At 42.5% G+C, this 23304-nt stretch overlaps 1 protein-coding gene across 3 annotated transcripts; it reads right to left on the reverse strand.

The window, feature by feature from the left end:
- Window positions 1–1296: 1296 nt before the first annotated feature.
- On the reverse strand, window positions 1297–20164 carry LOC120300166 (membrane-spanning 4-domains subfamily A member 4A-like). 3 transcript variants are annotated; one of them, XR_005554569.1, is made up of 7 exons: window positions 19919–20164; window positions 8398–8514; window positions 7357–7413; window positions 6482–6640; window positions 4787–4906; window positions 2425–4134; window positions 1297–1377 (listed from the first exon to the last, which is right to left on the reverse strand). XR_005554569.1 is itself a non-coding variant. In XM_039325804.1 (6 exons), the coding sequence occupies exons 1-6, from the start codon at window positions 20078–20080 to the stop codon at window positions 4054–4056; spliced, it is 696 nt and encodes a 231-aa protein (XP_039181738.1). In that variant the 5' UTR covers window positions 20081–20164; the 3' UTR covers window positions 2123–4053. The 3 variants fall into 3 exon arrangements, 1 of the variants encoding a protein (XP_039181738.1); XR_005554570.1 differs by lacking the exon at window positions 1297–1377 and adding an exon at window positions 8849–9001 and having other exon boundaries at window positions 2123–4134; window positions 4787–5022; window positions 19919–20159; XM_039325804.1 differs by lacking the exon at window positions 1297–1377 and having other exon boundaries at window positions 2123–4134.
- Window positions 20165–23304: the final 3140 nt, after the last annotated feature.

Here is a 23304-nt window from a genome sequence, read left to right on the forward strand (position 1 = left end):
AATAATTATACCATTTTAACCTTTTGTAAAACTTACATCAAAAACGATAAAAAAAATCCTGGAGTCCATCATAGACATAGATGTAAACCAGCTGAGAAGTAGGCTGGGCAAGTTGGCTACTTTCCCCCATTTGTTATATTTTCTGTTTGTTTTCTGAAGCCGAGAATGGTGTTTCAGTAAAGTGTTTTTGAATGTTGTAATGTTCTTATCCCCACCCCACCCCCCACCCCAAATAGTCAGCAGAGAGCTTGTAAGAGTGAACAGGAGTAGACTTTTGGTAAGTACATCTCTTCCTAGTCAAGAAAGCCCCAGGATCAGTTAATTTACCTCTGGAGCCAAATTAATCCTCCATGTTTCCAGTTTAGACAGCTTTAAAATAAAATTTGCTTTCTGTGGAGTAAATTTTACACTGGAATGCCACAGTCTGTTTAAGGTGAGCATTTGCTGGGTTTTCATAGGCTATAGGGCCAAATTCTTTGAATATCTCTGATTTGCCTCTCATTGGACTGATCACATGTCCTTTGCCCACTTGCCAAATTTGGGATGGAACTCTCTTACAAATTGGTACAGTCCTTCAGATGCTGCGAACTATGCTCAGCCTCATGGTGCAAGTTGAATGAAGCCACTAGGAACCATAGCCATGGAATGGCCACTGGTAACAGAATGGTTATACAAGCAAGTCTCCACCCGCCACGGTTGGGATGGAACTCTCTTACAAATTGGTAAAGTCATTCAATATGTTGCTATGTCACCATACTGACTTGCACCATTGGTTCTCTATGTGGTCATTAAGCAAATGGCACACAGTCCTTAAGCACAAATTCAGGTGAATGTGACTTGCGACCTCCTGCTGGTTTCCCCATTGACTTCTGCTTGTCAGAAGCTGGCTGTGAAGGTTGGTAATGGGGACCACAGGCTGATGAAGTGACTGTAAACAGCTGCCAAGTAAGCAATTTGTGACTGAGCCCTTTAGTGAGAACTGCATACAAAAAGAGCCAACGAGGTTAGTTCTATTAATATTGATAATCTCTGAGTTCAGTGATTTTCTGAAATTTGGGGAACAGACATGTCAAGAAATTGAATTAGCCAAGTGATCCCTTTCCTAAAGCAAAGCCTAAGAAACCAACAGCTACTAAATTACAGCTCAAAGCATCCTTCAGCAAAGGACAGTTTGCCCTGTGGCTGCAATTATGTGCAGTTCAACCTCTGGATCCCCAGATGTTCGGTTGACTTTTTAAATACAACAATATGCAGAATTACCAAGATTCTGCTCCACAGGGGTATCGCTATAAAGATATAGCATATCAAATGATCCTCAGCGATGTTGATCAGGATCCCAAAAATGATTTCAATAATTCCTATGAGTATCTGGGTGATCTGCAAACAGAGTCAGAAACAATTTCAGCTTCAACCTCCAGTTACAATTCACACAGCACAATCAGATCAACAGGACAGGACAGCAGGGGAAACAAAACACATGACATACACTGTTAATTTAGATTTTATCCCCTCCCTTCTAAAAGACTTTCAACTTTACTTTATATCCTCTTAGCTACCAGCCAGTAGGATGCACTACAACAAGCAATTTCCTCCTTCTCCAGGCATAGATATTCTTACTTTCAACACTTTTTCTTATATTTATAAAGATTTTTTTTAAAGGAAGCTACTGTAAATACTAAGAGAAGGGATTTGTTTCTGTATTTTATTTTTCCAGACCTCACGCTACAGGCCTCAAGATTACCTTAACAGAGACAGGTTATAAAGTTTGTAGATGTACATTATCTGGTCAGAATAACAAATCTTTCAAGAATGTTCATACGTGCACAACACAGAATCCTCATGATACTATTGCAACAGAATAGGATGTATGGATAACCTTTATTGTCATTTTTTTCCTGTGGGCACAACGGCACACATTAAAAATGAAAATTCCTTCTAGAGGAGGGATCTGTAACCGTGACAACTTTAACACTTGTGGACATCAGCTCCCAGAATTCCTCAGCCAGAATTCTATGCCATGCTGGTTGAGGAATTTTGGGAGCTGAAGTCCACAAGTGTTAAAGCTGTCAAAGTTGTAGATCCCTGTTATAGAGAATTCCGTTTCCTGGCTTCGCATACCCCTTTTCGGCAACCGAGTAGATGGCCCGGCACGTTAGCCGAAGCATGGGCAGTGCTTCAGGCTGGCCCTGCAGTGGAGAAACTCTTGGGGAATGTCGAAAGGGGACCCAGCAGCCTTAGGACAGGGGTCCTCGACCCTTGGTCCGTGGACCAGCACCAGTCCGCAGTATGCCAGCAAGAGGGTTGCACAAACAAGCAAAGCTCCACCCTCGGGATGCAGGCAGTATTCAAAACCACACCCCATCTGGAATGACGGTGCCTCTCTTGTTAAAAATTAGGAATGATTCATATTTATATGTTACTTACATGTAAGGGTCTAGGTTGTATACTGCTTTCGAGGCACAGGATCCGCTGCTGAACCTAAACCCAATGAAGCTGGAAACACGCAGATGCTAAGCAAACAAAAACAAAAACAAAAACCAACAACTCAAACGTCATCGATCTTAAAATTCTCAAAGGCTGTTGCATCACCCGAATGCAGCTTCTGCTTCGGACGAAAGCAGCTCTAGCTGTTTGCACTCGATGAAACTCTGGCAGGAATCACATTCTGATGACGACAACCTAAAGAAACATATAATGAAATTTTAAGCCACTTGTTTCTGTGTATTTCTCATTCCACAGTTCACAATACAAATTCTCAGCTTGCCAACAGCTTCTTGAATGCTTCTATCTCTCCTTGTTTCAAATAAGGCTCAGAAGCACTTTTGGTTCCATTGCCATGAGGAATCTGGATAAAGACATCACTTCCTCTCTTTAAAGCAACTGCATCCTTTTCTGGTTTAATATGGCTGGTGCTGCTTCCCCAGAAAGAAATGCTTCATATGGTCTCACACATTGTTATTATTATTTTGCCTGATCTTTGTTAACTGTGGACACATTGCAACATCTGGGTATCTTTTAAGCCTTCCACACTCTTCTTTGTTGTTAAGCACCAGGGCCAGCAAAATGAGAGAGAAAAGAGAGAGAGTATCCCAAACAATGACACACACACACACACGCACACACCCCTATGTCCCTCTTTATTTCTGTGGAACTTAGAGAAAATAAAAACAGCAAGCAATATGTGCTCAGCAGTTTATTATTATTTGTCTGGAATGCAGTCTTGCCTAAAATAAAACAGTGAGATAAGCTGGATGGGCAGAAGGCAGCCTTGATGGAAAGTCAAGTGGCAAGGAAACCCGTTTTGTCTTCTGTATACATTTATATCCTATCTTCATTATTTTTATAAATGATTTAAGGCAGCAAACATAGCTAATATTCCTTCCTCTTCCTGCTTTCCCCACAACAACCCTATGAAATTAGTTGGGCTGAGAGAGAGAATGGCCCAGAGTCGCCCAGCTGGCTTTTCTTTATAAGGCGGGACTAGAACTCACAGTCTCCTGGTTTCTCGCTTAGTATCTTAACCACTAGAACAAACAGTTAAAATTTTAAATTATGGCTATAAATTTGACTCTTTAGTTTTCATTGGAATATACAGCTGTTGAGACTTTTATATGAAGGCTTCCCAGGGTCATTGTTACATCCCACAAATAAAATTCTGGAGTGTGTTGCAAGCATTAGATGATTTCACACAACTAGCATAATTGGTTGTATGAGTGTAGCTGAGTGCAACAAAATATATGACACAACCATTGTAAAGTGGAAACAATAGCTTATCCATAATGTGTTGTATAAACTCGACCAATTGTGCATTTTCCAAAAGCAAAACATAACAAGGTTGGGACAAGGTGCCAACCAGTTCACAGAGACATGTCTTAACCAGCAATCAGAACATTCACATTGTCAAGATCTTTTACACATGGTGTTTGGCTTAGCCCACTAAATGTTTTAGGTTCCGCTGAGTAAAAAGTTCCGTGCAAATCCTTAAAAAGCTCAAGTCTTCAATTTTGCAGGAGCCAATGTATTCCAGAATAGCTGCCAAGAAGGAAAAGCAACTCAAGGGAACTCTGGCTGTTTGCAGTCAATGGATGGATGTTCAACACTGGCAGGAGTCACATTCTCATAAATGACGACAACCTAAAGAAACATATAATGAAATTTTAAGCCACTTGTTTGCGTGCATTTCTCATTCCACAGTTCACAATACAAATTCTCAGTCTGCCAACAGCTTCTTGAATGCTTCTGTCTCTCCTTGTTTCAAATAAGGCTCAGAAGCACTTTTGGTTCCATTGCCAAGAGGAATCTGGATAAAGACATCACTTCCTCTCTTTAAAGCAACTGCATCCTTTTCTGGTTTAACATGGCTGGTGCTACTTCCCCAGAAAGAAATGCTTCATATGCTCATACACATTTTGGGGATTCTACCTGAAGTGTTGCTGGACTGTGTGCAGATGAGGTGATACGTATTGTCAATTTTATTATCAAACTCATTTGCTACCCATCTTCCAGTCTGAGGCAACTCTGAGCAAGTCTTAGTTAGAGATGAAGGTTGGGCTCACTGAGATAGGTAAGGTAGTTTGTTTCCGTTAGGTTTATCACAATATGAGAATCAACCATAACTTGGGATTTGCAACATAACATACTGTGTGAAGCCAAATGATTGTTTTGTTTCTTTGACAGCACACTTAATACAATGTATGTGCTACCCTAGAAACTAAGCTTATTGGCCAGCATTTGTTTCTGAATCTGCTTCCCTTGATTAACTAGCCTTCTTCCTTTGGAATCTTACCGTTTCAGTGAGGGCATTTCGGCAAAGCATTTTACAGCCAAATGATGCAACAGAGATGGTGATGCAAAACTCCAGGATGGTGAATATAAGAAGAACAGCCAAAATTCCTTGAATGATATGCTATCGATGAAGTAGAAGAGAAACATATCTATTTTTATAAATAGAGATAGGCATATGTATCTCCAGTTCTAGAGTAAGGAAGATGACCTGGATTAGATATGCAGGCTCTGTTTTGCCTGGGCAAAAGGGAAGAAGAAGTGTTTTTTTAAAAACATGAGAGCAATGAAATAATTCAAGACTAGCTCAGGTCAACACCTACAGTAGTGGCCAAAATTGTAGCAACCTTTTGGGAAAAGTGTACAGTAGAAATGACACCTTTGGTTAAGTTTCCACCAATTTTTCTTCTAATTTCTTTATAACTGTAGCCTTGTTCACTTAATAATACTATTTTACATCACTTTCTAGGCAACCAGTCAACTCTTTGGACCATTAATTTTATTACGTTTTACAAGCTCACTAAATGAAAGAACACAAAAAATCCCAACCAACTTGATAGCGATCACATAACACACTGATGATGTCCTCCTCTCAGTTTCAATACATGACATCAGTAACTGAATCCTACTGTGATCTGATTTGCTCAATGCCAAAACAAGATGACACCTGATTGGCTCTCTAAACACTCACGCTCATTGGCTACAATCAGATGAAGGAAAGCTACCTGATATCAACCTAAGCAAGTTATGCTTCCTTTTTCTGGTTATTTGGCTATACCTTTTCATAAAATATAGTACAGGTAATTGAACAAACTTTGTCGCATTACATTCTTGATTAAATTATCGTTCCGTTGATATATAATTTTATGGTACTACTCAAAAAAAGTGGTATTATTAGCCATCAAACCTCAAAAATACACTTTTCCCAAAAGGTTGCCACAATTTTGGCCACAACTGTAATTCAGGGAGGAGGGACAGCACAAACAGCAGTGCATGTTTCTGTTATTACAGCCAATTTCAATAACATTAATAGTAGCTTTCCTGCAGAGATGGTTTACTGGTCAGTTCTACCCAGGGTTTTTTTTTTCATAGAACGCCCAGAATGGAGTTCCGGCACTTTTTTGGATGGAACCTTGTAGGGTAGGCAAGGCAGGTTATATGACATGTGTGAGTTCCAGCACCTTTTTTTTTTTTTTTTTTTACAAAAAAAGCACTGGTTCTACCTCATCAGACTGACTAACACATCCTAAGTAGCATAGCTAGCACCTAGTGAAGGTGGGACCTGTCCACACAATAAAAACTGCAAACTACATTTTTGTGAAACAAAGAGTTAACATTTGATCAAAAAAAAGTGAAATGCCAGATACAACAATTCCATTAAAACTCTGCCAAAATTTTGGCTGCACTGATATAGCTGCCATTTTAATTCTTGCCCATGCCTTGAAGACGTTAATCTTGAAGCTGTTCTGAAAAGATTGGGAGAAAGAAAATTACAGCAGGCCAAACTCTTCAAACCCCCAAGACAACATTTCTGTCCCTCCATTCCATGGTTAAAACTCTGTTTGAAAGATATTTTTGACCCCACCATGTCCATCCAAAGATTTGCATGTCCAGCTAGAGGTTACCACGAGCTCCCTTTGCTTTCTCTGTCCTACTGAGGCCAACTTTTTAGAGCAATTCTGGAAGGTCACAGACTTACAAGACTTTCATAACACTTTTCTTCATAATTGTGTTCAAATTCACGGCAAAGGAACATGAAATGATATGAAAAACTGATGGTGATACTGGAAGACAGGAATATGATGCCAATACCAGCTGATACAGCACTTATCACATTCATTGCCAGCGCACCTTGCACCTAGGAGGAATAAAATAAATTAATAAATGTACAAAAATGGGCGCACGCATATGAAGAGATTCAGCTGGCTTTGTGCTCTGAATTTGCTTCAGACTTTTACTCTCTACACCAGGGGTTCCCAACTGGGGATGCTCGCACCCCCTGGGGGTGCAAGATGATATTCCAGAGGGTACGAAAACCTGGGTTTAGAAGTTTCAAAATTATAGTGTGTATGCACCATTTTTTGTAAGGGGTGCGAGAATATATCAGAAGCGTTCTAGGGGTGCGGGGTATAGAACTGCTGCTCTACACCCTCAGGTATGGCTGAATTCCCTTCATGTTGTACTTAAGTAGTGCAACTGCCTCATCTAATCAGAATATTCAGTTGGAGATTGAAACAAAGAACCTCTTTGCTAAATGTTAGCATAAAATGACCCACAAAACACCTGGAGTTTCCAAAAAGGGAATCCAGGACAAGAATTTGGAGTGGAGAGGCTCTTAAACAACAAGCCAGAATCATCATGATGCACCAATAGATGTTAATGATCCAGGAACATCATAAATCCACCAAGCTCCAGATTGGCAATCCAGGAGCTTGTAGCTCTCCAGGGCTTGAGACGAGAGGTTTTTTTTTTCCCAACCTTTCTTGAAGAAGGGGGAGATCATGGCCAGAATCCCAGAGATGGAGGGTTTCTGATTTAGCTATGTCGTTCACTTGGGTCACATGGGTTAATTACCAGAGGGATCTTGGGATTCCGAGCAGCTGCCACAGCTAAGGATCTAGAGATGATGTACTGGAAGAGAAGGAAAAGCAAGGGAACCACAATGGCTACATGCCCAGAGAACAATGTAGACCCATAATCTCTCTCCCACCTTAAATTCCTGCCTACTGTTTTCTGATTATCTGTTGTGCTAAAACTCAATCAACGTTCCCTATTCCAGTTGAAGATGCAGCTGATTTGAGGCATTAAAGAAGGAGCTACAGTCACAGGCATTTTACTTTATGTAGCACTGCAGTACTATTCAGCATTTTCCCCATGTTGTTGTGGCAAGGACACAGGTCCCCAGCGGCTGTGAACAACTCTCAGACTCAGAAGTTGAATGAAACCACTAGGAAGTGTAGCCCTGAATGGCAACTGATATTCAGAGTGATTATCTGAGCTGTCCTCACCCACCAAAATTGAGTTGGGCAACTTGGTGCAGTTATTAAGTGTTATGTGACATGACTGTGTTGACTTATATTGACAGTTCCAGATGCAGTAATAGAGCAAATCAAATAAGTCATTAAGCACAAATTCATATGGATGTGACTTGCAACCTGTTGCGACCGTAGCTTCCCCATTGACTTAACTTGTCAGAAGCCGATGATGAAGGCTGCAAATGGTGATTTGATGACCACGGGATGCTAAAGCCACTGTAAATGCACACCAGTCGCCAAGCAACCAAATTGCAATCGTGGGGACATTGAAGATACTTTGATGGACAGATGTTTGAAAACCGGTTCCCCCCCCACACACACACACATTGTGATTTGAAATGATCGCTGAATGAGCTGGTTGATAAGTGAGGAAAGAGAGTAAATATAATAACTTCTATTAAGGTTTGTAATCTCTCAGTTCAGCGGTTTTCTGAAATCTGGAGAACAGACATAAACCACAAACTGGAACTAGCCAACTATCTTTCAGGTAAGACCGGTTTGCCCTGAGGCTGCTGTGATGTGCGTTTGGATCCCTGGTTTGGCTGTTAACCTTTTTAAACACACCATTATATAAAATTACCAAGATGCCACTCCAATAAGCGATCTTTATAACACTATAGATGATGAAATAATCATTCATTATATCAAGCAGGATCCCAAAAATCATTCCTATGATTCCTATGAATATCTGTGTGATCTGGAAAAGAGAGAGAGAGAAATCACAAGATCAGTGATAGTCAGGAGTTGAGAACCAACAAAATTCCAAATGTCCCTGAACCAGGATTTTTTTGTTGTTTTAATTTAATTTTTCTAGGCCTCAAGCTCACCTCAAGACCACCTTAAGGGGGAGAGGGTATATACTTCTTAGCTGCTACATTAGCTGGCCAATAAAACAAATGGATCAAGAATATTCATACAGTATGTACAGTATATAGCAAAGTATCCTCCTAGTCCTGTTGCAACAGAACAGGGGACCCGGGGATTTGCAAAACATGAGGAGGAATCGTCATTCCATTTCTCTCCATACTCACCCCCAGGGCCAGAGGTTCACCCTGATAAAATTTCTTCAGTGGGACTGGAAGATCAGTCTGAGTGGTGGAAGGCAAGGACCCTGGGACTAGAGGAGCATGCATGCTGGGCTTTGCAAGAAGGGCGGCTCCTTTAGGTCAGCAAAGTCAGCAATGCTGGGGACCATAGAAAGGAAGGAAAAAGAGAGAGAATGTAGAAAAGACATGATCCCATCTTTTAATTCCCATTCTCAATTTTGACTTTGTATGCATTTGTCCTTAAGGCTTGGTCTTGTGCAGCCAGAATTAGTCCCTCGGTCTCTTTCTTCAACTTTCCTGCTCTTTAATCCATTGCCAGGTCTTGTTAGTCTCTGCTTTCCCAGCTATTTTTTTTAATGTACTGGCCATGTAGTGCCTTGTCTTCCATGCCTCCATTCTGTTCTTTATTTGGTCTCTTGTAAGCCCGTTTGGTCTATTATTATTATTAGTTTTAGTATTAGTAGTAATAGTATTATTAGTATTGTTTTTACTGTTATTATATTACTATTATGATTATTAATAAGGTGACCAACCGTCCTCCTTTTGGGAGGACAGTTCTCCTTTTGTGAGTTCTGTCCTCACTTAAAAATGTCCTCCTAAATGTCCTCTTTTTTTTATATTTGAAGACTTATCTGCAGGGCTTTTTTTTCCTCATAGGATGCCCAGAAGGCGTTCCGGGACCTTTTTTTGATGGGTTTTTTTTCAACTTTTTCCTGAGCTGTGCTACTCTCCCTACTGGCTTTCGAAAGCCAATAAGAATTGCTGCTGAGTGCGCCAAAACACCCAGGTGGCAAACTTTGCACATGCAAGTTGCAGGAACTTTGCACCCCTCACTGCTACCCAACTACACCATCTCTTACTTAGTTCCGCAGATAGCTGGAGAAGAATGGAGCGGTAAGTTTCTCTTGATCTTCCCTGTTCGGTTGTACACGGGGATGCACAGAGTAGGTGGTGGTGCTGGGGGGTGGCTGCAGGGCCGGAGCCAGCGCGCCTGGTGCTTTGCAAGCCGCGGGGCCGGCTCTATGGGGATGCGCAGGATGGGCAGTGGTGCTGGGGGGCAACTGGGGTGGCAGCTGCAAGGCCGGAGCTGGTACGGCTGGTGCTTTGCCTTTGCAAGCCGTAGGGCCGGCTCTATGGGGATGCGCAGGGTGGGCGGTGGTGCTGGGGGGCAGCTCAGGGCTGGAGCTGGCTCGGCTGGTGCTTTGCGAGCCGCGGGGCTGGCTCTCCACAGCAGGGCAGCGGTGCTGGCGGGACGGCTGTGGGTGGGGGCGCGGCGGCAGTTGACCTTCCATGGGCCGCGCCAGCTGGTGGTCTATGCAGTGCTGACCTGTGCTGCCACCACCTCACCCTGCGCATCTACGTGGCCATCCTGGAGCGCCTGGCTCACAACACCTGCGTCCGCCGCCCACCCCCGCGCAGTCCAGCCGTGTAGATTTTTGGAGAAGTGAGAAATCGAGATTGAATGTTGATATTCTAGCTGTAGCACTTGCTGTAAAATTCAATATGAGGGATATTTCTTGTTCAGATATTTCCAATATATTGTTAGAAGATGATACATTGACAAAAAATATTCATTCAATGGAAAAGTACACATTTAAATAATTAATAGGCATGTAAGCATAATTACAATATAAAATGTTATTGTTACAAATGTTTTTTATTATGCATTGATCACATTATAGTGTATTCTGTATTATTGTTGCAATAAATACAATGTTTCTTTTATTTACGATATTTTTTTCTTCAATTTATTCGTGTCCTCCTTTTTGTTGTAAAAAAGTTGGTCACCTTATTATTAATCATCACACAGTCAGCTAGATGATCAGTCTGGATTTGACATTTTTGTCTACCTATCAAATCCTTACCAAGGACTTGGGATAGGCAGATGTGGATGTTTGAATTGATGGTATTACAGATATTGTCGCAGGATGGAAGCAGTTCCTAGTACGGCTGCCTTTTGCAATTGACTAATGGCGAATTTGTCAATGCCAAAGGTGTTCAAGTGGTGCTCCAGCTGTTTTCGGATTGCACCTAAGGCACCTATTACCATTGGCACTTACAAATTCACTATTATTATTATTATCATCATCATCAATCATTATTATTATTGCGTCCTTCGCGAAATGGCAAGACACGAGAAGCAGTTGTAGTTCTCAGGAACTCTTTATTCTTTAGTTCAGCTTAAAGTTGGAAGACGCCGGCAACGCCCAAAACTCTCGGCCTCTTTTATAGGCCTTTCCCGGGTCAATCTACAACTTTTGGCACGCCAGCACTTGTGCATGCACACAAGTATTGGCGAAGCCTGCCTGGTCCCGGGCAGCTTGCACCTGTCCGGGACCATTTGCAATGCCCCGAGCCTGCTTGCACAGGCTCGGGACATAACACCCCTTCCCCCCGGGCTAAAACTATTACCCATGCCATAATAATACATAACTCATTTTTTAGTGTAGTGCCATGTTCTCCAATACCAGGTAATCCCCGTTTTCCATCGACTTCAGTGCTCTACTTTTCTACTAGCTCTGTTTTGCCAATAGGGTTACAAAATCCTCTAAATACTTAGGAGATTTCCTTGCTCTCTGTGACCTCCTAAGTTCTGGGTACCTGCCAAGTACCCCTTGACTGAGGGGTGATGCGTGCGTGTCCCCCCTATTGTGCCTTGGTGGTCCCCAAGGACTGCTCCACTGCCTGGCCTGCTTGCTTGCCCACCGGGCTCGTCAGGCCAGGGCTTCTTTCTCTGTGTAACCTGGTTGTCCCGCCTATCTGTAGGCTCTCTGGCCCTTCTAAGTGACTGTCACTGTTGGGCGTTTCTGTAGAACCTCCTAGGTCCGTCCAAGACCCGTCAGGAGGCTGTCTGTCCCCTGAATCCCATTCTGTGTCCGGGCTTGTGTGGGTTTCAGTACTGTCCCAAAACTCAGTTGTCCCCTGAGTGAAGTCAGAGGTGTTGTAGTCAGGATTTGGTTCCTCGACAACCTCCCTGTGTGTTTGCCCCCTTCTAGGGATAGGGGTAGAGTCGGGCCAACTAGAAGGAGTGTGTGCCAGCTCTCTTGCAGGGTATGGATTGTTGGGATGCTCCCGGGTATTCTCTCTGACTGGAGTACTGCGTGATGCGGGTGAGTAGTGATTATGCCCCCGGGGTGACTCCCTGGCTGGAGTAGGCATTGATGCCTGGCTTCTAGTTGGGCTCCATGACTTCCTGTTGGGAGCACTTGCGGAATCTTGAGATGAGCTGTGTGTAGCTTCCCCATTGATAATGGGCATCAGCCCATGCCCCTCCCTTTGCCCAAAGGGTTCCCCCTCCCCCCCTGGAAAAGACCCAGGAGTCTCAGCGGGAAGGTCCCGTCTAGGGTGAAGTTGGTCGATGTGCCGACGCAGGACACGACCGTTGTCCAGGGACACCTCGTAAGACAGAGGACCTGTGACCCTGGATATAGAAGCGGGGACCCATGTATGACCAGGCCCGTAATTATGAGTCCAAACTGGGGCACCCACAAGTAGTTGCCTAGGTGCCCTGGGGTGTGAGACAGAAGGAGGCAGTCTGTCCGGATGCAACTGGTCAAGCTTGGTAGTCAGTTTGCGCCCCCAAAGAAGTTCAGCTGGGCTTCTCCCTGTAGAAGTGGACGGTGTGGTGCGATAAGAAAGGAGGAAGTCAGCCAACCTGTGATGCCAGTCTCCGTAGGTAAGTTTCTTCAAGGCATCCTTGGTGATGCAAACCATGCGTTCAGCCATACCATTAGTGGACGGGTGGAAAGGTGCAGAGGTGGCATGACGAATCATGTTAGCCTGCAAGAAAGCTTGGAATTCGGAGGAAGTGAATTGAGGGCCGTTGTCAGACACAATGACGTCTGGGAGCCCGTGTGCAGCAAAAATCCCCCTCAGTACCTGAATAGTCTTTGCAGTGGTGGTGGATGAGACAGGTACACCCTCAAGCCATTTTGAATGGCTGTCAACGAGGACCAAGAAGAATTGACCCTGAAAGGGCCCAGCGTAGTCAATGTGCACCCTAGACCATGGAGACTGTGTTTCCTCCCATCTATTTACAGGAGCTTGGGGCATTTCAGGGTGTGAGCATTGACAAAGGTGACATGCATGCACCTTAGCTTCAATGTCTTTGTCTAGGCCAGGCCACCACAAGTGGCTGCGTGCAAGAGTCTTCATTCGTACAATGCCAAGATGACCCTCGTGGAGGGAACCTAAGACCCTAGTCCTCATTGAGGTGGGAATGACAACTCTGCTTCCCCAAAGCAGACAACCCTGAGAGGTGGACAACTCATTCCTTTTAGACCAGAAACTCTGAAACTCAGGACCACGACAGTGCTCAGGCCATCCAGACAAAACCCAAGAAAGGACACGTGAAAGTGTGTGATCTGTGCCTGATTCAGCGGCTACATCCCTGGCATTCAGAGGGGACTCGGGCAAGGCTTGGATAGAAAGAAGATTGATAGCTGGCGCAGGGTCAGCTTCTATTACCGACAGGGGTAATCTACTGAGGCCATCAGCATGGCTCATTTCCTTCCCAGCCTTGTGAAGTAGGGAAAAATCATATGCAGACAAAAAGATAGACCACCTGAGCATCCTGGGGGAGATGATTTGGGGGGTTTGCTTACGTGTGATAAACAGTCCCAGCAAAGGCTTATGGTCAGTGAAGACCATGAAATGCCTACCATATAAAAAATCATGGAATTTTTTAATCCCAGCAACAACAGCTAAGGCCTCCCTGTCTATTTGAGCATAATTACGCTCAGCAGAAGACAATGTTCTGGAGTAATATGCAACAGGAACCTGAGTTCCATCAGACCTGAGGTGGCTCAGTACAGCTCCTACCCCATAAGGGGAAGCATCACAAGCGATGCACACAGGAAGGGATTCATTGAAATGTGCAAGTACACTGTTAGAAGTGAGTAAGGCCTTGACTTCATTGAAACTTGCCTCATGTGTTTGTGACCACTGCCACATTGCCTGTTTATCCAATAGCCTGTGAAGAGGCTCAGCTACACTAGCCTTATGTGGAAGAAAGGAATTGTAGAAATTCAGAAGGCCCAGAAAAGCCTGTAGTTCGGCCTTAGACTTTGGCCTAGGGGCTTGCATAATGGCTTTTAGTTTGGATTCAGCAGGATGAATCCCAGCAGCATCAATTTTGAACCCCAGAAACTCAGTAGAAGATACCCCAATTTTACATTTGTCCTTGAGTTTGAGTCCCGTTTTCCTGAACCTTAACAGGACAGCCCTTAGCCTTTCAGCTAGAATGTGTGTGGAGTCTCCTGCAATTAAGACATCATCAAAATAGGGGCAAAACCCTGGTATACCCCGTAGTGTGTTTTCCATTACGCTTTGGAAAATCCCAGGAGCGACATTTACTCCAAATTGTAGCCTCTTTACCTTGAAAGCCCCTCTGTGGGTCACAATGGTCTGAGCTATAGCAGTGTCATCATCAACAGGCAGCTGTTGATATGCCTGAGCTAGGTCAAGCTTTGCAAAAACACGCCCCCCCTTGAGGGAGGCCAGGATATGACTGACCACAGGAACAGGATAGGCATGTTGCTGTAATGCCTTATTCAGAGTGCATTTGTAATCAGCACAGATGTGAATGTCCCCATTTGCCTTGAGAGGCGTGACAATGGGGGTCTCCCAGGGACTGGAGTCAACAGGTTCTAGAATTCCTTGTTGGATCAGTTTATCCAACTCAGTGTCAATTTTACTCTTTAAAGCAAAAGGGACCCTTCTTGCTTTAATTCTAATGGGAGTGACAGTGGGGTCTAGCTTTAATGACACAGGGGGTCCTTTGAATGCGCCCAGCTGGAGGCTGAAAACATCTGCAAATTCTTTGCAGACTTCCTGTAGGTCGAGTGTTTGTAGGCTGTTGAGCCCTGTGACGTGTATCCCCAAGGCCTCAAACCAATCGAGTCCTATGAGACTCGTTCGTTCACCCCCTACTACTAATAGGTCTAGTGGACCCTCAAAATCCTTATACTGTACGTTAAGGGTGGCCTCCCCCTTAACACACACTCTGGAGTTTTGAAAGTCTGTTAGCACAATGTCAGAAGGCCTCAACTTGGCCTGGGTTCCACTGCCGGAACAAATCTTCCTAAATGTATGCATAGAAATGATCGAAAGTACAGACCCTGTGTCCAGTTCCATAGTTAATGGAACCCCTTGTAGCTTCACCTTAAGTGACAGCTTTTTCTTAATGGGCTTGTGTGTGCCTGTCCTATAGATGCTTCTTCGCGAAGCGCAAAACCCCACCCTATTCTGGCTGGGAACCCTGGTACCTTTCAGGCGCAATTCTTCCTGAGGTTGTACCTTCTGTCGGCCCAGGCACACAGCTGCAATGTGTCCTTGTTTTCCGCATGCCCTGCAGATAGCGGAGGGGAACTTGCAGTCGGTTCTCTTGTGGCGACCTCCACAGCCGATGCACTTGGGGAGACCTGAAGAGCTTCCTTTTTGTTTCCCTTCCTTTGTGGGGTGGAGACGGTCCATTTCCTCGTCAGGATCCTCCTCAGAGTTCCTTTGACTTCTTTCTGGTGCACGGATGCAGCATCTGGACTGTTTCTGATCGGCCGCATGTTCTTGATGGCGCCGCCCGCTGCTTCTTCTGCGGTGACCTCTCTCAAGGCATCTTGGAAAGACAAGTCCTCCTTGGCAAAAAGTCTCTGTTGTAACTCTCTATGCCTTAGTCCGCATACAAATCTGTCCCTCAGTCGTTCTTCGAGGTCCTTGAATTCGCAATGTTTGGCGGCTTTCCTCAATGAGGCGATGTACTCCTTGGCCGATTCTCCGGGTCGATGATCCCTCTGCTCGAAGGTGTGGCGCCACACGATGACGGACATCTTAGGCTGGAAGTGCTCCTTCAATAGCTTTTTTAGATCTGCGTAGCTGACAGACTCTAGAGGAACAGATGCTGCAAGGTTCTCAGCGATTTCGAATGCATCTTGACCACAAATGCACAGCAGGGTGGCAGCCTTTAAACTATCTTCCCTCACTTGGTTCACCTTGAGGTAGTTTTCCACCCTGGCTACGTAGGACTCCCACCTCTCTGGATGTGAGACGTCGAATTCCGAAAGCCTTCCAATTTTTGCCATTTTTGTAGAAGGAAGGGTCTATCAGCCAGCCTACCCCCGAATGCACGCTGGATTGACGGGTAGCTGCCGAGTCAACGCCGTTCCTGCCGCTCAGGACTCACTCGGGTAAGTTTACACCTTTTCGGTGATGTAAGGCAATCCCATCCTCGTCGCCAGTGTTGCGTCCTTCGCGAAATGGCAAGACACGAGAAGCAGTTGTAGTTCTCAGGAACTCTTTATTCTTTAGTTCAGCTTACAGTTGGAAGACGCCGGCAATGCCAAAAACTCTCGACTTCTTTTATAGGCCTTTCCCGGGTCAATCTGCAACTTTTGGCGCGCCAGCACTTGCGCATGCGCACAAGTATTGGCGACAGCCTGCCTGGTCCTGGGCAGCTTGCACCTGCTTGGGACCATTTGCAATGCCCCGAGCCTGCTTGCACAGGCTCAGGACATAACAATTATCATTATTATTATTATGAAGGGAGATGGGGAGCGACCCGGCCGAGGTTGTCCTATTCGCTCCCATTCAGCTTGGCGCCCTCCAGCCTCTTATCTTTTAGCGTTGCCCGATGCCCACCCGGGAAGAGCAGGGTAACTCACCCAGCCGGAGTTTCGTGGAAAGACCGGCGTTCCGGCTCCTTTCCTCTCCCTAAAGAGTTTGGCGAGCGGCTGATAGCTGCGAGGGAGCAGAGCAAGTTCTTCTCTAAGGCCCGAGTTCAAATGGGTTGCCGTTCTTCCTCTTCTTCCAAAACTCAGTTTTCGCTTCCTTAGACCATTTCAGGGAACCGCCTAGCTTGCACGAGCCTAATCTTTGCAGCTAGAGCCGTCACAGCATCTCGGAGAATTTTTGTTTTTAAAGACTTCCAAACTTTTGTTTGCTGTAAAGAACAAGGGAGCTTGCTGGGGACGTTGCAGCCTGTGGAAATGTTAAATCAATCTTTAAAAGATAGAAAGAGAACAAACTAAGGTATATCCCAAGCAATTATGTCCGATCTGATTTTTGTTTTGTTTTGTTTTTTAAAAATGAGGACTTTCTACTTAGTCCCCTTTGAATGTCTGGGGGTGGCGGGGGAAAGGTGGGGGGCAGAGTAGCCCTGTACAAATTTATCAGAAAGCGTTTCCTCCTAAGTACAGCTGAGCTGATCAAGTAGCCAAGTAAAAGCCGGATCCAGAGGGAAGAAGGAGCACTTCGGAATTAGGCTTTGTTTCCAAAATCACAACGCGGTTGCTGTTGCCTTCTACTTTAGGAAACATTAGCTTAAAGTTTGCCCTGGAGGCTTCTCTCCTTTGAACTGGCGTTCAGGACAGTCCCACCTTTTATAAACTGCCCTATTACGCCGTTCCGGGATGGTCTCCAGAAGTGCCAGGTGACCAAGAAAACGTGACGCATTTCTTTTAAATTCTAAGCAAGCCTTGTTTATGTTCATGCAGGACAGTATTTTGGAAATGATTGAGAAAAGCTGCTTCGGAATAGACGGGAATGTTAATGTGTGTTTTCTCAGCATTATTGCGCAAGTCTGGGGAAAGCTTCAGCAGCTTTAAAAAAATAGAGATAAGGGTCATAGTTTTCCCACGTTATTCCCACTTCCCCTTTAGAAAAGCAGAAGGGAGAAATTACTGTGTGAACTGAAGAATTAAAAAAAGAGATTTGCTTTAAAAAAAGAAATGCTTCTAAGAAGAAGAGAGATGCAAATTGGAGTGTCTTGGTAAGGTTGGAATAAATAATTATACCATTTTAACCTTTTGTAAAACTTACATCAGAAGCAATAAAAAAAATTCTGGAGTCCATCATAGACATAGATGTAAATCAGCTGAGAAGTTGGCTGGGCAAGTTGGCTACTTTCCCCCATTTGTTATATTATGTGTTTGTTTTGTGAAGCCCAGAATGGTGTTTCAGTAAAGTGTTTTTGAATGTTGTAATGTTCTTATCCCCCCGCACCCCCCCCACCCCAGATGGTCAGCAGAGAGCTTGTAAGAATGAACAGGAGTAGACTTTTGGTAAGTATATCTCTTCCTAGTCAAGAAAGCCGCAGGATCAGTTAATTTACCTCTGGAGCCGAATTAATCCTCCATGTTTCCAGCTTAGACAGCTTTAAAATAAATGATAAATTTGCTTTCTGTGGAGTAAATTTTACACTGGAATGCCACAATCTCCTTCAGGTGAGCATTTGCTGGGTTTTCATAGGCTACAGGGGCAATGCTTTGAATATGTCTGATTTGCCTCTCATTGGAGTGATCACATATCCTTTGCCCACTTGCCACATTTGGGATGGAACTCTCTTACAAATTGGTACAGTCCTTCAAATGTGTTGCCATGTCACCATGCTGACTTGCACCATCGGTTCTCTATGTGGTCATTAAGCAAATGGCACACAGTCCTTAAGCACAAATTCAGATGAATGTGACTTACGACCTCCTGCTGGTTTCCCCATTGACTTCTGCTTGTCAGAAGCTGACTGTGAAGGTTGGTAATGGGGATCACAGGCTGATGAAGTGACTGTAAACAGAGGCCAGCTGCCAAGTAAGCAAATTGTGACTGAGCCCTTTAGTGAGAACTGCATACAAAAAGAGCCAACGAGGTTAGCTCTATTAATATTGATAATCTCTGAGTTCAGTGATTTTCTGAAATTTGGGGAACAGAAATGTCAAGAAATTGAACTAGCCAAGTGATCCCTTTCCTAAAGCAAAGCCTAAGAAACCAACAGCTACTAAATTACAGCTCAAAGCATCCTTCAGCAAAGGACAGTTTGCCCTGTGGCTGCAATTATGCAAAGTTCAACCTCTGGAGCCCCAGATGTTCAGTTGACTTTTTAAATACAACAATATGTAGAATGACCAAGATTCCACTCCAATGGGGTATCGCTATAAAGATGTAGCATATCAAATGATTCTCAACAATGTTGATCAGGATCCCAAAAATGATTCCAGTAATTCCTATGAGTATTTGGGTGATCTGCAGAAACAATTTCAGCTTCAACCTTCAGTTACAATTCACACTGCACAATCAAATCAACAGGACAGGACAGCAGGGGAAACAAAACACATGACATACATAATTTAGATTTTATCCCCTCCCTTCTAAAAGACTTGCAACTTTACTTTATATCCTCTTAGCTACCAGCCAGTAGGGTGCACTACAACAAGCAATTTCCTCCTTCTCCAGCCATAGATATTCTTACTTTCAACGCTTTTTCTTATATTTATAAAGATTTTTTTTAAAGGAAGCTACTGTAAATACTAAGAAAAGGGATTTGTTTCTGTTGATTTTATTTTTCTAGACCTCACACTACAGGCCTCAAGATTACCTTAATGGAGATAGGTTATAAAGTTTGTAGATGTACATTATCTGGTCAGAATAACAAATGTTTCAAGAATGTTCATATGTGCACAACACAGAATCCTCATGATACTATTGCAACAGCATAGGATGGATGAATAACCTTTATTGTCATTTTTTTCCTGTGGGCACAACGGCACACATTAAAAATGAAAATTCCTTGTAGAGGAGGGATCTGCAACCGTGACAACTTTAACACTTTCCTCTGGTCCAGGAAAAACCTTTCTCCATGGCACCGGTCCCTAGTGCCCAAAAGGTTGGGGACCTCTGCCTTAGGAAACTCTTGAAGCTCTACCGCAAGTTCCCCCCCCCCCAGGCTTATTGAGGCAGAATAAAACATTGGGGAATGAGGAATTAAAAGACAGGGAACATATCTTTTATACGTTCTCTGTCTTTTTCCTTCCTTTCTATGGTCCCCAGCATTGCTAAATTTGCTGGCCTAAAGGAGCCGCACTTCTTGCAAAGCCCAGCATGGATTCTCCTGTGATCAGGGGCCCAGAGTCCTTGCCTTCCACTGCTCAGACTGCCAATCTTCCCATCCCAGTGAAGAACGTTTATCAGGGCAAACCTCTGGCCCTCGGGGGGGGGAGTATGGAGATGAGCGGAATGACGGTGCGTCTCTTGTTAGAAATCAGAAATGATTCATATTTATATGTTACTTACATGTAAGGGTCTAGGTTGTATACTGCTTTCGAGGCACAGGATCCGCTGCTGAACCAAAACCCAACGGAGCTGGAAAGACGCAGATGCTAAGCAAACAAAAACAAAAACAAAAACCAACAACTCAAACGTCATCGATCTTAAAATTCTCAAAGGCTGCTGCATCACCCGAGTGCAGCTTCTGCTTCGGACGAAAGCAGCTCTGGCTGTTTGCAGTCGATGAAACACTGGCAGGAATCACATTCTGATAAATGATGACAACCTACAGAAACATATAATGAGATTTTTTTTTAATTGAAAGTTTTTTTATTTTTTCCATATAAACATTATAAAAAATGTATACAATACAATTTTAAGATAAAATAAACATTATTACGACCTGCCCACTCCCCCCAGGCCGCGTCCACCCTCTCTTAAAACATTCCCTACTTCCCTCCTCTTTCTCACCTCCCATCCTACTCTCTTCCCCTCCCCCTCTCCTCTCACTGCCCTACTTCCTCTCTACACTTTCTCACCTCTCATCCCTATCAAACCCATGAACGCAGCATAAGGGGAGTGCCCAGGCCACACCCCTATAAGCAACCATTATCTATATTACACTTACCCCCCCACATTTCCTCCCTCCCACCCCCAACCCCCCTCCCTTCACTTCCCAGAGCAGAATACAGGGTTAATAATTAGAAGAATTTATAATAATAAGAAAAAAGAAAAGAAAAAGAAAAAAGAAAAAAAATAATAAAAAAGGAAAAAAATACCATATTTAACCTTTAACTCCATAGCCTATAAGACAATTCTCTGTAATATTTACTATAATATTCATTCATAAAATAAGTGAAACTTTTTAATTCCATACTTTTTCTGAATATAATCTATCCATCTTCTCCATACAGTAATATATCTTTCTTGTGTATGATCCTTTAAATAAGCAGAAATTTTTGCCATCTCTGCAAAACTAGATACTTTAAATACCCATTCTTCTAAAGTAGGCAAAGAATCTTTCTTCCAATATAAACCTATTAATAACCTTGCAGCAGTTAATAAATTCAACATCAAAATAGTTTCTTTATCATTTAAATCCACAAAGATACCCAATAAAAATAGTTGAGGAGTGAACTTTATCTTCCTTCTAAAAATCTTTTGAATGTTCCACCAAATCATAATCCAAAATGCCTTTACCTTTTTACAATTCCACCAAATATGAAAATATGTCGCATCTTTATTGCCACATCTCCAACATTTGGGCTGTATGTTAGGATACATACAAGATAATTTTTTAGGATCTAAATGCCATCTGTAAAACATTTTATAAAAATTTTCTCTCAAATTTTGAGCTTGTGTAAATTTAACATTTCTAGTCCAAATTGTCTCCCATAAATCCAATGAAATCGGTTCCTGTATATTTTGAGCCCATTTAATCATACAGTCTTTAACCAATTCTGTTTCCGAGTCTAACTCTAATAAAACATTGTAAATTCTTTTTATATGGGCCTGACTCTGATTTTTAATCTGAATAACCAATTGTTTATCTTCTAATGTTATTCCCTCTTTCTTATTTACAGTCCATCTATCCACTATTTGTAAGTATTGAAACCATGACTGTAGAGTATTTTCTTGCCTTAATACATCTAGGGATTTCAAATGCCAATTCGAACCAGACCAAATTAACAATTCTTTATACGAGATTTTATCGAAATTTGTCCCCTTAGAAATTCCCTCAATTGCATGTCTGGGAATCCCCCAGATAGGTATTTTGTAATTCAATCTGTAATAATACTTTTTCCAAACATGAAGTAAGGCATTCCTCAAAATATGTAATTTAAAAATCCGATCAACTTTCTTATTAAAAATCAGGTATGCATGCCAACCATATATTAAGTCCCAACCTTCCAAAAACAGAATATCCTTATTTGTTAAGTTGAGCCAATCGCTTAACCAAGTTAAAGCGGCTGTATCATAATATAATTTCAAGTTGGGTGCCTTAAGTCCTCCTCTTTCTCGAGCATCCTGTAAAATCTTAAACTTAACCCTTGGTTTCTTTCCGGCCCATATAAAATTGTTGATACCCCTTTGCCATTCCTCCAAATTTGCCTCTTTTTTAAAAATAGGTATCATCTGAAACAAAAAAAGGAACTTTGGTAGAACATTCATTTTTACAGCTGAAATTCTCCCCAACAATGACAATTGCAATTTTTTCCAGTCTTTTAAGTCCTTTTGTACTTTTCCCCATAATGGTTCATAATTATTCTTATACAATTTTCCATTTGAAGCAGTTAAATATACTCCCAAATATTTAACCTTTTTTACCATCTGAAAACCTGTGGCTTTGACCAAACTTTCCCTATCCTTAACTAACATATTCTTAGATAATATCTTAGTCTTATAATTATTGACTTTAAAACCAGAGACATTCCCATACTGTGTTATAAGTTCTAATAATCAATCGCTTGATTCGGTTGTTCCAAAATTAAAACCAAATCATCCGCAAAGGCCCGCAATTTATACTCATTCTTCCTTATCTTTACGCCCTTAATTACCTTTGATTCTCGAATCTGAATCAATAAAATTTCCAACGTTAAAACAAATAACAATGGGGATAATGGGCATCCTTGTCTTGTCCCTTTTTCAATATTAAAATTCTCAGTCAATCCCCCATTTACAACGATTTGTGCGGATTGTTGCTGATATATAGCTTTAAGTGCATGTAAAAAATTATCCCCAAAATTCATTTTCTCTACCAATGAAAATAGAAATTTCCAATCTAATTGATCAAAGGCTTTTTCAGCATCCAAAAAGATAAAAGCCACAGGAATCTGATTATTCTTATCCAAGTATTCAATTAAATGTATAATTTGTCTAACATTATATTTCATATATCGTCCTGTTATAAATCCTGTTTGGTCATTATGAATCAAGTCCTTCATAACCTGCATTAATCTGTTTGCCAAAATTTTTGTAAAAATCTTATAATCAACATTTAATAATGAAATTGGCCTATAATTCTTAGGGTCTGTAAGATCCTGATCTTCCTTTGGAATCAGTGATATAAAGGCTCTTTTCCAAGAAGGAGGCACTTGTGTACCCAACATAATACTATTAAAAAGTTCCTTTAGTAGGCTCCATCATTTCTTCAGATAAAGTCTTATAATACCTCGAAGTCAATCCATCTGTTCCCGGAGATTTTCCAACCTTTAACTGCTTAATAGCTAAACCAATTTCCTCCACAGTAATTAATCTATTCATCCCATTTTGTTGTTCCTCTGAAAGTTTAGGAAAATGCACAGATTGTAAGTATTTGTCTATATCCACACCCTTTATGTTATCACTTGAATATAATTTTGTATAAAAATCTAAAAAACTCTTTTGGATCAAATTTTGCTGAAAAATCTCAG

Source organism: Crotalus tigris, unplaced genomic scaffold, assembly GCF_016545835.1.
Source record: "Crotalus tigris isolate CLP2741 ecotype Arizona unplaced genomic scaffold, ASM1654583v1 scf7180000024338.4412243, whole genome shotgun sequence".
In the NCBI taxonomy this organism is placed as follows: domain Eukaryota; kingdom Metazoa; phylum Chordata; class Lepidosauria; order Squamata; family Viperidae; genus Crotalus; species Crotalus tigris.

What these genes read in the sequence shown, in the direction of transcription:
- LOC120300166 (XM_039325804.1), bottom strand. Translation starts at nt 20,080, where the DNA reads ATGCAGCAGCCTTTGAGAATTTTAAGATCGATGACGTTTGAGTTGTTG. An exon ending in TACAACCTAGACCCTTACAT is followed by an intron (nt 8,515 to 19,918) that starts GTAAGTAACATA and finishes TCTCTTTTCCAG; the next exon opens with ATCACACAGATATTCATAGG. An exon ending in GAAATGCCCTCACTGAAACG is followed by an intron (nt 4,135 to 4,786) that starts GTAAGATTCCAA and finishes ATGTTTCTTTAG; the next exon opens with GTTGTCGTCATTTATGAGAA.